General features: G+C 53.3%; 1 protein-coding gene and 1 long non-coding RNA gene across 3 annotated transcripts in view; one reads left to right on the top strand and one right to left on the bottom strand.

Moving 5' to 3' along the window:
• Nucleotides 1-738: 738 nt before the first annotated feature.
• On the bottom strand, nucleotides 739-2,491 carry LOC132006118 (uncharacterized). Its single transcript, XR_009400992.1, has 3 exons — nucleotides 2,321-2,491; nucleotides 1,890-1,980; nucleotides 739-955 (listed from the first exon to the last, which is right to left on the bottom strand). It is a non-coding gene; the product is annotated as an uncharacterized LOC132006118 (long non-coding RNA).
• A 3,418-nt stretch (nucleotides 2,492-5,909) lies between these two features.
• The window catches only part of NAA40 (N-alpha-acetyltransferase 40, NatD catalytic subunit), a 16,065-nt gene continuing 6,746 nt past the window's right edge, over nucleotides 5,910-15,228 (top strand). The window contains exons 1-3 of one of the 2 annotated variants that reach the window (XM_059403047.1): nucleotides 5,910-6,048; nucleotides 11,742-11,837; nucleotides 13,543-13,595. In XM_059403047.1, the coding sequence (XP_059259030.1) occupies nucleotides 6,043-6,048; nucleotides 11,742-11,837; nucleotides 13,543-13,595 (155 nt within the window). In that variant the 5' untranslated portion in view covers nucleotides 5,910-6,042. The remainder of the gene's footprint in view (nucleotides 6,049-11,741; nucleotides 11,838-13,542; nucleotides 13,596-15,228) is intronic. The other variant, XM_059403057.1, reaches the window with a different exon arrangement.

Raw genomic sequence — 15,228 nt, 5'->3', positions numbered from 1 at the left:
TGTTGAGAGGGTTGATTCCTTTTAGAGCCTCTCAGGGAGCATCTGTCCCATGAAGGCTCCTGGAAATCCTCTCAAAGTTCCTCGGCTGCTAGCTGCATCCCTACAGTCTCTGCCTGTCTGTCCTCATAGGGCCACGTTCCCTGAGTGTGTCTCAGACCTCAATCTCTCTCTTTTCTCATACAAGGTACCTGCCCTTTGGGTGCTTGGGTGGCTCAGTCGTTGAGCGTCCACCTGTGGCTCAGGTCATGATCCTAGGGTCCTGGGACAGAGCCCCTCATTGGGCTCCCTGCTCAGTGGGGAGCCTGCTTCTCCCTCTGCCCCTCCCCCTTCTCGTGTCTCCTCTCTCTCTCTCTCTAGTAAGTAAAATCTTTAAAAAAAATATCTTCTGGGGCACTAATCAAGCCCATTATAGGAGGCACTTCTGTGGAGGAGCTGGCTGAGGCCATGACCTACTGGCGCCATCTGCCAGGACTCAGGTATCACCTCTAGGGAGCCTGCTGCCTGTCCTTTGTGTCCCACAACACCTGTGCCCCCCACCGTCACTGCCACCATGATTCCTTCAGCTAACATTTACTGAGCACGAAAGCCATGTCAGACGCTGAGCTGGGCCCCAGGGGTGCGGCAGTTAGTTAGTGTTGCCAAATTTAGTGCACAAAACTATGGGACACCCAGGGGGAGAGGAGAAAACAAAAAACACAGGACACCCGGGGAAATCTGTATCTCAGAGAGTGAGTTGAGGTTTATTCCCCGAATGGTGTTGGCAACCACGACGGTGGTGGAAGAGGGAGGCACAGCCCCCAGTTACAGGAAGCCCACGGTCTTATGGGGGAGCTGGTGGCAGCGAGGGGCCTCGGTGCTGTGAGAAGAAGAACAGCCATGGGGAGACCCCCAAGAAAGCGGGCCCAGGCTATGTCAGTGAGAGTGAGAAAAGGGTTCCGGTGTCCAGGCTGGGACCCTAGGGGTGAGGACCAAAGAGGGTTTCTGGTGAAGGGAACACCCAGGCGAGTCTTTGCAAGGAGAGGGGGACCCCTGGGCAGGTGTGCAGGGGCCAAGCACGCAGGCACCCCCCCCCCCCCCCCGCGGCTCTGAAATCCTAACAGAGGCTGGGACCTCAGAATGCATCACTGGCCTGATCAGATGTGCATTTTAGAAACAGGAGCCTGCAGGGTATCACAAAGACCAAGGAAAGAACGGTGTTTGGAAGGAGTGAGGAATAGGTCAGATCCTCCAAGGAGGTCGGGAAAGATAAGGACAGACGCGTGTTCACTGGCAAACTGCGGGAAGCATCTGAAGGGGCTTCAGGAGGGAAAGGTTGAGGGAAGGAAGGGACCCTGAACGGAGGAGGCCGGGAGGAGGAGGCTCAGCTCCCCAGGGGGTGGGAAGGGGAGGGTGGGGGCACATTCAGATTCTTTTTGGGAAATCCTGGGACTCTGCTTGTTGATGGCACGATATAGATATAAAGTCGGCCTCACCCCAGTTGTGCTTTGGTATCGTCTCCCTGGCCTGTTCCCCAGAACAGAAGACAAGCAGCCTCCATGCCTCCTTGGTGGGTAAACGAATGAAATACTAGTGGGGAGCAGTTCAGGGCTGGTAAGTAAGGGGAGGCAAAACAGTGTTTGGGCGAGGGGCTGTCCTGGGAGGAGCTGGAGGAAGAAGGGTCTAGGAAGCAGGAGGGAGGGGTACCGGGCCTGGGAGAGAGGAGCAGACAGTGGCCCTGTACCCAGGGATGTGAGAGGGGGCGGGGCAGGGGTGGGGGGTGGGGGGTGGGGGAGTTGTTCCCCGGGAGTGGTTTATGAGGCAGTGTAGACATCCTGGTCTAAAGGGGCAGAGGTTTGTCAGGGAGGGGAGGCAGGAAGGGGTGGAATGGGTGGGGAGATGAACTTTTGTACCTCGGGAGGGAATTCCTTCGCCGCCTCAGGCCATGCCTGGTGCCTTCCCGCATCCCATCACATTTAATCTCCTGAAATTCTCCCAACCTGCCTGGAAGAGGAGACCGGGAGGAAAATGATTGCTGTGGGTAGTCTCACTCTAGAAATAAGACAACCGAGTCTCTGATTCTTGAAGTACTTTGCCTAAAGTCACAAACCTTCTACACAAACCTCTCTCTCTCCGAGAGAGAGAGAGATTTTAAACCCAGGCTGATCTGACCCCAAAGAAGGCTCAGTCCTCCACCACAGGAGACCAGGGAAGCCCCAAGGAGAGAAAAGCCCACAACCAGCAGGGAAGGATACTGATGGAGGGCAGGGATAGGGCATTGGACTTTCTCAGGCCTCTCAGGGGCGCAGGTGATGTCACCTCCCCAGGGGACTGCTGGGCTCACCTCCCAGGCTTTGTCAGGTGTCCAGCAAATTCCAGGAGCCTGGAGGAGGGTGGACTCAAGAGGAAGGAGAGAAGAGACAGGGCACGAGGCAGTCATGATGGCAGGGATCTGTTCCCCTAAACAAAAGTGGGTAAGGCGACCAGGGAAGTCTGGGTTAGGAGACAAGGGAAGTCGAAACAGGGTGGGGACAGCTCTGGAGTGGGGGTTGAACCTGATTCCCACCTTGCCCCTCCTCCCTCTGTAAACACCCTGGCCCACTCCTTCATGCTTCCCTGGCTCTGCAAATACTGTTCCCTCCCCTGGAATCTCCTTGCCTCCTCCTTCAAGGGCAAGTTCACAGGTCCCCTGTTCGCACCTTTTCCACCCTCCTCCCTCCCTTAGCTCCCTCTTCTGGTCCCCAGCGTGGCGGCAAGCAGGCCTCCCCCCCCCCCCCCCCCTTCCTCTTTCCTTCCTTCCTTCTCACTTTCTCTCTCTCTCTTTTTAAAGATTTTATTTATTTGACAGAGACAGATCACAAGTAGACAGAGAGGCAGGCAGAGAGAGAGGTGGGGAGGAAGCAGGATCCCTGCCGAGCAGAGCGCCCCATGCAGAGGCTTAACCCACTGAGCCACCCAGGCCCTGTCTTTCTCTCTTTCATCTTTCTTTCTACTTTTATTTTTAGTAATCTCTACATCCAAGGTAGGGCTGGAACTCATGACCCCGAGATCAAGAGTCACGTGCTTTTTGGAGAGTCAGCCAGGCACTCCAGGCAAGCAGATTTTCTCACCAAGGAACAGGGTTCAAACTAAAAGATTCATTCATTCCAGTCTACCTACATTTCTTCATAGTCTCGTCCAGCTTGAACTACCATCACACGCTGGCTGCGCGAAAATGTGTGTCTCCTGTCTGGACCTGATCACTCCAAGTCTCTATGAGAATGAACAAAAGACATCTCTAGGGGCGCCTGGATGGCTCAGTGGGTTAAGCCCCTGCCTTCGGCTCAGGTCCTGATCTTCCTGAAATCCAGCCCCATGTCGGGCTCTCTGCTCAGCACGGAGCCTGCTTCTTTTTCTGCCTCTGTCTGCCTCTCTGCCTGCTTGTGATCTCTGTCTCTCTCTCTCTCTCTCTGTCAAATAAAGAAAGAAAATCTTAAAAAAAAAAAAAGACATCTCAAGCCTGACATCTCAAACGTGACGTGGTCCAAACGCAGTTCCTGATCTTCCCCAGCCCCGCCCTCATCTTGCTCCTTCCAAATTTGCCTGTGTCTGTTGAGATCTCTCCACCCTTCCCATCGCACAAGCTAAAAAACTCAAAAGGGGTGTGTGAGTGGTTCAGTCGGTGAAGCATCTGCCTTTGGCTCAGGTGTTGATCCCAGGGTCCTGGGATCTAGTCCAGCTTTCGGCTGCCTTCAATACACACCAGGCCCTGACTGCCTCTCCCATGTCCACTGCTGTCCACCTGCTACAAGCTTCATTGCTCTTGCCTTGACAGGACCAGTGGCCTCTGCATAGGTCCTCCTGTGACCCTCCCCTTACACTCTCTTCCCAACTCAGCAGCCAGCTGGTCCCATGAGCACAAAAGCCACTCCACGGCCCCTCCACTCAGACCCTCCAGTGGTGTCCCAGCCCATTCTAATCCCAAAGTCTTTCAAAACCTCTAAGCCCTAGGGCACCTGGCTGGCTCAATCGTACAGCATGTGACTCTTGATCTCAGAGTTGTGAGTTCAAGCCCCATGTGTGTTGGTGGGGGGCAGGCAGAGCTTACTTAAAAAACAAAACAAAATGTACAAGTGCTGGGCGCCTGGGTGGCTCAGTGGGTTAAGCCGCTGCCTTCAGCTCAGGTCATGATCTCAGAGTCCTGGGATCGAGTCCCACATCGGGCTCTCTGCTCAGCAGGGAGCCTGCTTCTCTCTCTCTCTCTCTCTGCCTGCCTCTCCGTCTACTTGTGGTTTCTCTCTGTCAAATTAATAAAAAAAAAAAAAAAATCTTAAAAAAAAAAATGTACAAGTGCTATAAATGATCCTCTCTCTACCTGTCAGATTTTACCTCCTACTTACTTCCCACTGGCTCGCTCTGCTCTGGCCACACAGTACTTAACTTCTTGCAGTTCCTCAAACATTCCAATCATATTCCTGCTTGGGGGTTTTGCACTGGCTGTACCCCCCAGCCTGGAATGCCCTCGGGTATCCATGACTTGCTCCCCTCCCTCCTCTAGATCTTGATACAAATGTTACCTCATGTTTGCCTTCTCCAGTATCCTAGTTAAAGCACTAAATCCTGGGGCGCCTGGGAGGCTCAGTGGGTTAAAGCCTGGGACTTCAGCTCAGGTCATGATCCCAGGGTCCTGGAATCAAGCCTGGCATCCTGCTCTCTGCTCGGCCGAGAGACTGCTTCTCTCTCTGCCTGCCTCAGCCTACTTGTGATCTCTGTCAAATAAATAAAATCTTAAAAAAAAAAAAAAGCACTAAATCCTGACCTTTCTTATCCCCTTTCCCTGCTTTATTTTCCTCCATAGGACCGATATCATCTACCTTATCACATATTTTACCTGTTTATTTAGTTTATTATCTGCCTCCTCCTTTTAGCCTACAAGGTCTGTGAGGCAGTACCTTTTCTGTTTGCTATGGTTGTTTTCTTCGCTGCAGGGTCAGTGCCTAGCCCACGGTGAGCACCCGATAAATATTGCTTGAGTACCCGTTTGGGGGCCACCACTGCGCTGGGCACTGAAGATGGGCTCAGGAGCAGAGCCAGACAAAGTCTGTGAAGCTTAAGTCTTGGGCCGCGGTTGTCTCACTTTCCCAAGTATGACCTTAACCCGGGGAGCTCTCAGGAGACTGGCTCCAACCCTGGAGATCGATCCTGGGGTAGGGCGCAGGGGTGTGTAGAGCGCACACAGCTCCCCGTGGGACTGGGATGCAAGGAGCCACACTGGCCTGCTGGGAAGAACTGCACGCCTGAGGTCTCATTGCCACAGCACCAACCCCTCTCCATTAAATAGTTGTTACACGCCCGTTTCCTCTCTAAACAGTGAAGTTTTGGACTGCTCCTCTCTGTGGCCCCCGGGGTTAACACAGCGTAGACGCTGGTAAATGTTCGCAGAGACTCAGAGCCAACGGACGGAGGGTGAATGAATAGAAGACGGATGAATGAATAACGGGACTCCAGTTAGAAAAGGAATTTCAAGAGTTCAAGATCTAGAGGGTGGGAACGTTTCCAAAGAGCTCCCCCGGTGCCCGAGGGTTTGCAGGAGGGGCTGGGGCGTCCGAGATCAGGACGCGTTTGGTCCTGTGCGAGGGTGGCAGCTTCGCTGGCGGCCGGCCCGCCGCGGAGGGGAGGAGCGCAGGGGTTAGCGCTGCCACTCACCCAGCCGCCAGCCCGCGCGCTTCCACCGGCCAGGCGCGGCCGTTGCCATAGCTACAGACACAGCCGGGAGACGAGGGGGCGGGCCCGGGCACTACGTCATTCCTAGCGCGACGCTGCTCCGCGCCTCCCGCCTCTTTCGGGTGCGAGACCCTCGGCCCGCCTCCCCGGCTCTCCACCTGCGCGCTTCCCCCGCTCGCGCCCTCCCCCGCTCTGCGCCGGCGCGGTGCCCGCCAGGGCGCGCAGGAGAGCCCGCGAGGCGCATGCGCGGTGCGGGGCCCGCCGCCGCTCTGGTGTCGCCGCCGCAGCCGTCGCTGCCGTTGCCGCCTCCCTACCGGCAAGTGTGGGAAGGAGGAGCTGAGGGCCGCCGCCGCCGCTGCCGCCATGGGGGTGAGTGAGGCAGGGAGAGGAGACGCGAGGGCCGGCAGCGCTCCCCGTTCCGTTCGTCCCCCTGAGCCCCCATTGTTCCTTGAACCCCCTCTCACGTGACCCCGACCCCCTCCGGCCTCACGTGACCCCCAACCCCCACATGACCCGACTCCCACATTCTTAGCATCCCCACACTCGGCGCAGCCCGGGGATCCCTTGGGGAGCCCCCTTCTCCGGGCCCCACCCCCTTGGGTGTCCCCCGTCCCTCGCGTCGCGCCCCCCCAACCTTTCTGACTGACCTGTTATCTTCTTGACCACCCCCTAACCCCCGGGGCTGACCCTGGGGTACCCCTCGCCCCCAGGGGTCACCCATCACTTGGCTGTCACCGGCTTCGCGTCTTCCCACCTCCTAGGCCGCCCCCTGGCTTGCAGGGAACTGAGGCCCAGAGAAGAGGCACCCAGCCAAGGTCACACAGACAGTGAGCAGGGACCAGACCCTGCCTCGGGCCTCCCCAGCCCTCAGCCACTGGCTGTTGCTTCCCGCTACCCGGATACTCGGTGAAGCGGGGTCCCCTACACCCTTTGCAAACCTCTCCACCAGGATCCTCCTGCTCCTGAAACGCCCTCTTCCCCTCCAACCGAGGCCTGCTCTCTCGGCCTTGATTATTACTTGGGTCGTTAGTACTCTTAAGTGCTGCAGGTGGCTTTGCAGGGGGAAGCTGTGCAGAAGGTGAGCAGGGAGGGAATTGATGGGGAGTGGGGAGGGGCACTGATGGCTCCAGACCCAGAAGAATAGCGACCACCTGTTCTGTGTGTGGCAGCCTGGAGGTGCGCCCTTCTCTGGCATGTGCCGATAGAGGGCTGGGCAGAAATTGTTCAAATACTTCTGCGAACTCACCTTCCTAAGTTCCAGTTAGAGTAGTATCAGTCACTCTCCTGCGAAGGGAACCGGTAGTCCCTGGTACTTTATAGTTTTTACCTGGAATTTTTACCACCTTTAAGGAGTCCTGACTTGGGACCCAGAGATGCCTCGGTTCCAGCCCCATCTTCCTGGCTAGCAGCGTGATACTGGGCCTGTGACGTGGCCTTTCTGAATTTGAATTTCCTCCTCTATGTAAAGTGGATGATGATACCCGCCCTCCTCAGAGAGGAGAGGATTAAATGAGATAGTGGATGCGTGAAATTGTGGCTGTTGTTTCTGCTTGTATTCTCAACCTTGATTGGAGTTATCTAAAATAGATCTGTGCTATTTTTAACCCGTTACTTTGTCCCTACTGTTGTTAACCTAGATTTTCTCTCCAGTGATAATTGAACAAGTCAACTTGTTAGGCCAAAATGGTAGTTCCGATCCATGTCCAAGCACTTTAGGTAATCCATGTCGTCTTGTTTCAGCAAGGAATTTGGGGTACAGTGTACTTCATGTGTAGAAAATCAAGGTGTATTTAACCCAGGTTTTGGTGAAAGGTCCCAAAGCCCAGCTCTTGTTGAAATGAGGTAAAAATCTGTGTCCCTGGGATCACTCGGTGTCTACCCAGCAAAGCCACTGCAGACGGGGCAGCAGACAAGAAGCAGAACATGCCATTCTGGTTCAGCACTTCCTTTGTTGGTTGAGTTGAAAGAGCAAGACTCAGCGATGCTGCGACCCTTGCTTCCTTTCCTCCTGTTCCTCATACTCCACAGATGTGTTTCTCAGAACGGCCCCTGCCTAGTCTCTTCTGGCGTAAAACTCACTACAAAAAAAGAGGGACTTGAATCTTCCTCCCTGGAACAGTGCTGGAACCCTGTCATTATCCACCTTCCTCCTGGGTGGGGGCAGCAGACTCCCCACCTCTGTGTCAGGAAGGTCGGTGTTTGTGGCAGGCGCCATCGACGGGGAGGGCCCTGCTCTACTAGACAGCCGACCTCAGGCTAAGAGAGAGTAGCCTCAGCTGGATCACCCTTCTCTTCAAAGTTCCTTCACCCTTGCTGCCACAGACATGTTGTCTTTTAGGAATTGGAATGTAGATCTCTGGCTCCCTTCCCAAAAAAGGAGGGTTTTTTTGTTTTGTTTTTTTTTGTTTTTTCTGGATCCTGGATACTTTGCGGGGTGAAGGCTTGACACTGAAATCTAAGAGATGCCAAATCTCTTGTCTGAAAGGTGCCTTCTGTCCCCATCTGTGCGTGTTTTGGTTTTGAGTGTCTCTGTGAGACCTGGCAGTCCTGACTGCATGTGGAGATACTGCTTCGAGAGAGCTCGCGGGGGGGGGGGGGGGGGCCAGCTGCAGGTGAAAACACCTGCGTCACACTTTAGAATGCATGCTGCACACGTGCAGTTGATGTCGTGGAAGAAGCTTGGATGTTAGGATTCGGACCTGGATTTGAATGTTCGCTGAGCCATTCGACAGGTATGGACTTAGTACCTGCTGTTTGCTGAGCACTGAGTGGGTGTGCATTGGCTAATGAAGCCGGTGTGACCTCTGGCTCGTGGAGTGTTACTGTGTGGTGTGAGTGGAGGGAGAAGGTGGCATGGAGAGACCTCTCTGAGAATTCTGTTCACTGGCTCTGTGACCCTGAAAAGTTCTCTGACCTCTCTGTGCCTCAGTTCTCTCATCAAAGAAGTGGGCACACATAGCTTGTTACTGTAGAGGCTAAAATAACACCTGTTTATTAAAGCATTAGCAGAGTATGTGATGTTAGTGGATCCTCCTAACCAGAAATCCTTATTTTTTATATCTAGTACATTGTATCATTTTGTCTTCATAACAGTCCTGTGAGGTAAAGGCATTGTTAGCCCCTTTTACTGATAAGGAGATGGAGATCCAGAGAAACTAAGTGACTTGCTGAAAAGAGATTAAGTAACTTGCCCAAAGTCACACAGCTTCTAAGTGGAGGAGCTGAGAATCAAATCCAAGTCTCTTGACTCAAAAATCCCACACTCTTTTTATTATATAGAGCTCCCTTGGGAAAGACACTTAACCACAATGAGCTTTACTGTTCACTGTGCTTATTTCCCATTTTAATTAGGAGAATTTTCCTGTGTCCCTGCAGGATAGCTTTACCTACACGAGGCAGGGCAAAGCTAATTGGAACAGCAGGAGACCACTTTTCCTAGTGTGTGCTAGGTTTGAGGGAGAGCCCCTGCCTGTCTGCCCTGGGCTGCTACGGCCTGCCACATACACCGTGCGCGGGCAGCTAGGCACGTAGGGGTCTCTCTCATCATCTGCCATCTCGGGCCATGGCAGCCCTGAGCCTCACACTGAGGATTGTCTGGCTGGCCTGTTCCCTTGCATGAATGAGCCCATAAATCTCCTGGAGGCCTGGGGGCGGCCCTCCTGCTGCTTGTGCTTAGGAATTACTTACTGCTTGTGCTTAGAAATGAGATGCTGTGGAGCGAACCCACGTTTCAGTGCTTTCTGGGTCCCGGGAGTCACACTCGCCTTCCAGCACCTTTGATCTTAGCTCTGTGTTGTGTGGAGAGAGAACTAGGGCGCAGGGTGGAGGAGGGGGTTTGCCTCTACCCTAAGGTGACTTCTGACCTGTCCTTTCAGGGAGTCGGTGAGGCCAGCATCCGTGTCCCCATTTTTCCGGAGACAGACTTGCTTTCCCAGGTCATGCGGGGGCAGCAGGAGGAGCATTGGCCTGGCGGGAGTGATGCCAGGGCTCATGTTCTTTCCTGGAGGCCGGCTGTCTCGGGTTTCCGTTCCCCTCCCTCGGCGCGGAGGTAGGGCCGGGGCAGCACCGAGCTGGCAGGGTGCGTCCGCCGTCGCCGAACTGGAAGGGTGATGAGAAGTGAATTGCCCAGCGGCTGCCCTAACAGCCGCGGAGGTCTGGACTACACCTGGGCGAGACTGAGAGGAAAGGTCTGTTGACATTGATGTCGGCCTTCCCACTGGAGACAGCGGGGCTGGAGGAACAAACACTAGGTCCGGGGCCCAACCCCTGGGAGTAAGTCCCCCTCTCCCATTTGTTCTTGGGGGAACACTGTGCCTTTGAGCCTCAGTTTTCTCATGTGGGAATGGAGGTGCTGGTTGTTGCCCTGAGAACCGAAGCAGACGTGTGCGGAAGTACTCTGCTAGCTGAGCGCCTTTCATGATGTTGTTTTGAAATTCAAACCCCCAGTGGAAAAGATGGGTGCTCTAAAGCCTGTGTGTGGTCGAAGAGGCCTGGTTCTGTCCCCTCCAGTCCTGCTCTTCTGTCTGCTCCCTGCTTGAGGGCATAGGGGATGGGAGCCCGGGGCTCAGCAGCATACAGTAGCTGCTGTAGGACGAATGGACACCTAGAAGAGCAGTCCCTGTGAGTTCTTTGTGTCTGGACTCTTGCCTCCTGGTCCCTGGAAATAACAGACAGTGTCATTCCCAGAGATCTGAGGGTAGAATTTATCCCGAGAAACTTTTCCAGCATCTGGCTTTTCGATTGGTTCCCCCTTAACCGGTGCCAGCGTCAGGGCTCAGGTGCATTTGGAGGGAGTACAGCCTCTCTCTGATGAGCTCAGGAAACAGAGGTGGAGTCAGAAGAGGCAGTGAAGTGGGTCAAAAAGCAAAGCCATCCCGCCAGTGCCTTCGGGTGCCTTTGGAATTTGGGCCAGGGGGTGAGCAACTCTGGGGGCATGTGCTGCCCTGGTCTTCCTAGGGAGCGAGAATGAGAGAACTCTCCTTGGTTGTGTGAGATGCCAGAGTAAGTCTCACCAGCCTCCTACCTCAAGGGAGGTTTTATGAGCCTCATGCACCTCCTGCAGACAGGGAAGCAGACACAGAGGAGGACTGGTTGGGGCCCGAACACCACTCTGCAGAGCAGGAAGAGGCTCTGGGTAAGGTCTGTCAGATTCCAGAGCATGGGCTCTTTCTCCTGTGTTACTAGGTTTTTACAGGAGGGTGACAGGATCCGTGTAGGCCTGAGAGACCCCCCATGGGAGCCATAAAATAGGATTTGCTCTATATGTGGTTAAGGGTGGTTTGCCATTGGAGCCCCATGCTCCCTTTGCTCCCCCCCCCTCCACACTCCCCGCTGCCTGTGTGCCCTGCACCATGGCTTGCGGACCATGTGTCAGCATGGCCTCTTTGCGCAGTTGAACCCCTTGAGGCCCCCTGTCTGCCCTTGTCGATACTGGGTGTGCAGGGTGCCTGCCACTTAGGTCTCTTGGCCGAACAGTGCTTCTGGGGAACAGTTCTGTCTCCTTAAGCTAGAGTGCTCTGGTCTCAGCTTAAAAAGGGGACCCAACACCCCGAGGGGCTCCCCCAGACGGGATCTCTGTCTTCTGAAGCTGGAAGACACTGAGAAGGCTGTGAATAAACCTGTCCTTAGGAACAGCTGTCAGCGGCTACCTCAGATGGCATCTCCTCCTTGAAACCTGCCCTGAATGTGTCTAAAATTAGTTGTTCCTTCCTTAGGAGCGAGTGGATGAGTGCATATTTATTAGGCACCTGCTGGGGGCCAGGCCCTACTGCGGGCATTGTCATGTGCTCTCACTGGGTCCTCACGGTGACCCTGCTTCCCAAGGGTCGGTGCCCTTTTTGACAAGGAAGCTGAGAAGTCTGGTGACGCTCCCGAGCTCTCACGACTAGAAAACACGTGCGGCTTCCCCATCCCAGCAAGTGTGCAGCAGCCAGGGTTGGCAGTTCCTGCCACTGAGGACAGGCCTGTGGGCTCGGGGCCTGACTCTAAGGTTCCTCAAAGGGAAAGAAGAGTCTTTGGTTGGCCACAGCCCTTCCAACCAACTTTGCTTTTCCCTGCTGCAGAGGAAGTCAAGCAAAGCGAAGGAGAAGAAGCAGAAGCGGTTGGAGGAACGAGCAGCCATGGATGCTGTCTGTGCCAAAGTGGACGCCGCCAACAGGGTGACTCCCCTGCTTCCCAAGTCCCTTCCTCCTAGAACTTGAGCTTGGTTTTTCATTTGACTTCTTTTGGCGCCACCCTGTGGCAGAATTTTGTTACTGGCCGACTGAGGAAAATGAGCCCAGCCTGAGAGTTGCGGGGGAGGGCCAAGGATTGGCCTAGGTGTGCAGGGAAATGGGAATTCAGATGAAGTGGCTGGGTGGAGTATGGAGCGTGGGGTTCTCCATCTCAGGGTCTTGAGTTCCGGCCCCACCCTGGGAGGGCAGCCTACTTAAAAAAAGAAAAAACCCAACGAAGTGGCTGCTTCTCTCTGTGGATCTCCTTCCATAGCAGTGGAAGAGGGTCTGGAGAAAAAAAACATTTTTTTTTAAAGATCTTATTTATTTATTTGACAGAGCGAGATATCACAAGAAGGCAGAGAGGCAGGCAGGGGGGGCGGGAAGCAGGCTCCCTGCTGAGCAGAGGAAATTTTGTTAGGATTTTGCATTTTGGAGAGGAAACGTCCCTGGTAACATATGGTATAGTTTTCTCATTCATTCCTTCATACATTTATTGACTCTGAAGTACAAAGGACTGTGCTGGCACCGGGGGCAGGGGCAGCAGCCTGGTTCAGGGGCCAGAGTCCAGGAGGGAGGAGTGGTGAAGCGGCTCCCCCAGGCGGCCCCGCTGAGAGCAGGCTTGGCTTTCAAACAGGACTGAAGAGGCTCTGGCCATTCTTCCTGCTCCCATTCCATATCCTATTCCATTTTTGTTTCTCTCTTTTATTATTTTTTAAAGATTTTATTATTTGACAGAGAGCATAAGCAGGGGAAACGGCAGGCAGAAGGAGAGGGAGAAGTAGACTCCCTGCTGAGCCGGGAGCCCGATGCAGGGCTTGATCCCTGAACCCCGGGATCATGACCTGAGCCGAAGGCAGAGACTTTAACCTACTGAGCCACCCAGGTGCCTTTTTGTTATCTTTTTAGCCCACCCTGTAAACAGTCCACATTTATAAAGAGGTGGTTCAGGGACATGATTATGCCATTTTGGGTTTTTGACACGGTGGGGTTAGTTAGGGGCTTCTTAGAAGTACGCAGGTAAGGGGCGTCTGGGCAGCTCAGTCAGGGAAGTGTCCAACTTTTGATCTTGGCTCAGGTCATGATCTCAGGGTCTCGAGACCCAGCCCTGTGCTGGGCTCTGCACTCAGCATGGAGTCTGAGATTCTCTCCTCCTCTGCCCCTCCCCCTGAGCCTGCACACGTGCACAGCCTTCTGAAAATAAATAAGTAAAATCTGAAAAAGAAAAAAAAAGTTTAAGAAAAAAGAAAAAGAAAGTATGCGGGCAGATGGGGCACCGGGTTGGTTCAGTTGGTAGAGCAGGCAACTCCTGATCTAGAATCACGAGGTCCTAGCCCCACAGAAAGGAAGTTTGCAGGTGGATCATGTACCCTCCGGTTTGGGGGTCATGTGACCTACAGGCCAGTGTTCGTGTTAGGCTAGCAGAGTCTCTCCTTACCTTGTGAAATGAAGCTGACTAAACTGTCTTGGGCCTCCTTACTAGACCCTGCCTGCGTGTGCTTTCAGAGCCGAGGCAGGCGAGCGCTGTCTGGCGGCTGCTCCTGGATGGAGGGCCAGGCCCCGCAGCGTGGCTCTGCACAGTGTCTCACCACAGGGAGAGCCTGCGACTGCACCGCACACGTTTGTGCTACTCTTTTCTTTCCCTCCGCAGCTTGGAGACCCTCTAGAGGCTTTCCCAGTGTTCAAGAAATATGATCGAAATGGGTAAGTGTTTAACACTCCTAATTGTTGTCTCCTTGAGTGTCTGAAGGAATTCACTTTCCCGGAGTGTGCGTCCTCCGACCCACATTTTCTCATTTTTTGTTACAAAAAAGGAGAAGCTGTGTTGAGTGTCTTGATACAAAAGCACCTGATTAGGTGACAGAGAAATCTGTAAATGAACAAAGATTGCATCATCTTAGACTGATGTTTCCTTAGGATTTGATATTCTCTCCGGGTGTAGAATCATAGAGCTGACTGCCTTCAGCTCGGGTCATGATCCCAGGGTCTTGGGATCAAGCCCCACATTGGACTCTCTGCTCAGCAGGGAGCCTGCTTCCTCATTCCTCATCTCTCTCTGCCTGCCTCTCTGCCTACTTGTGATCTCTGTCTGTCAAATAAATAAAATCTTTAAAAAAATAATAATAATCATAGAGCTGAAACAAACTGGAAAACTCATCTAGGGGGCGCCCGGGTGGCTCAGTCGGTTAAGCGGCTCTCTTCCACTCCGGTTATGGTCCCAGGGTCCTGGGATCGAGCCCTAGGTCCGGCTCCCTGCTCAGCAGGAAGGCTGCTTCTCCCTCTCCCACCACCCCCTGCTTGTGTTCCCTCTCTTGCTGTGTCTCTCTGTCAAAAAAATAAATAAAATCTTAAAAAAAAAAAAAGAATTAAAATCATCTAGGCTGACTTCCTCCTTTTGTGCAGAGGGGAACCAAGGCTCAGAGAAGCTGAATAAGATTCCTAAGCCACGTAGTTTCTCCCTGGCTGCTGAGGGGGCTTTTAATTCCCAATCTAGGGCTCTTTCTGGGAGTGTATGGTGTAATTGTTAAAAGCCACTTACTGGGGCGCCTGGAGGACTCATTGGTTAAGCATTTCAGGTCATGATCCCAGGGTCCTGGGATTGAGCCCCACTTCTGTCTCCCTACTTGATGGGAAGCCTGTTTTTCCCTCTCCCATTCCCTCTGCTTGTGTTCCCTCTCTCACTGTGTCTCTCTCTAATAAATAAATAAAACATATATATATATATTTAAAGCCACTTAACTGGCTGTATGACCCTTGACCCTGGACTTAACCTCTCTGTGCCTCCATTTTCTAATCAGCAGTGGGTCTGATAATAGATGGTTTGGGGAGGATTAGGTATGAAGTGCCTCATACCTGGAGCTTACCAAAACCTAGGTCAGTGTTATCACTACTATTACTGCTACTAATCCAGTTTCCTGCCGTAGGATCTGGGTTAAAGCCCCCTTCCCCTTTCTGTCCATCTGGTTATAAAATAGGAAGCATAATCTGTCTTATCAGAGCCGCTCTTGGCTTAGGGAAAAATGGGTTATGGTTTTATTTTATTTTATTTTTTTATTTTTATTTATTTATTTTTTTATTTTTTTAAAGATTTATTTATTTATTTGACAGACAGAGATTACAAGTAGGCAGAGAGGCAGGCAGAGAGAGAGAGAGGAGGAAGCAGGCTCCCTGATGAGCAGAGAGCCCGATGCGGGGCTCGATCCCAGGACCCTGGGATCATGACCCGAGCCGAAGGCAGAGGCTTTAACCCACTGAGCCACCCAGGCGCCCCTTATTTTATTTTTTTAAAGTTTTTATTTATTTTATTTATTTGTCAGAGAGAGAATGAGAGCGAGCA

Source organism: Mustela nigripes, chromosome 1 (assembly GCF_022355385.1).
Source record: "Mustela nigripes isolate SB6536 chromosome 1, MUSNIG.SB6536, whole genome shotgun sequence".
Taxonomy (NCBI): Eukaryota; Metazoa; Chordata; class Mammalia; order Carnivora; family Mustelidae; genus Mustela; species Mustela nigripes.
Note: the sequence above shows the minus strand (reverse complement) of the source record. Positions and strands in the feature narration are given on the sequence as shown.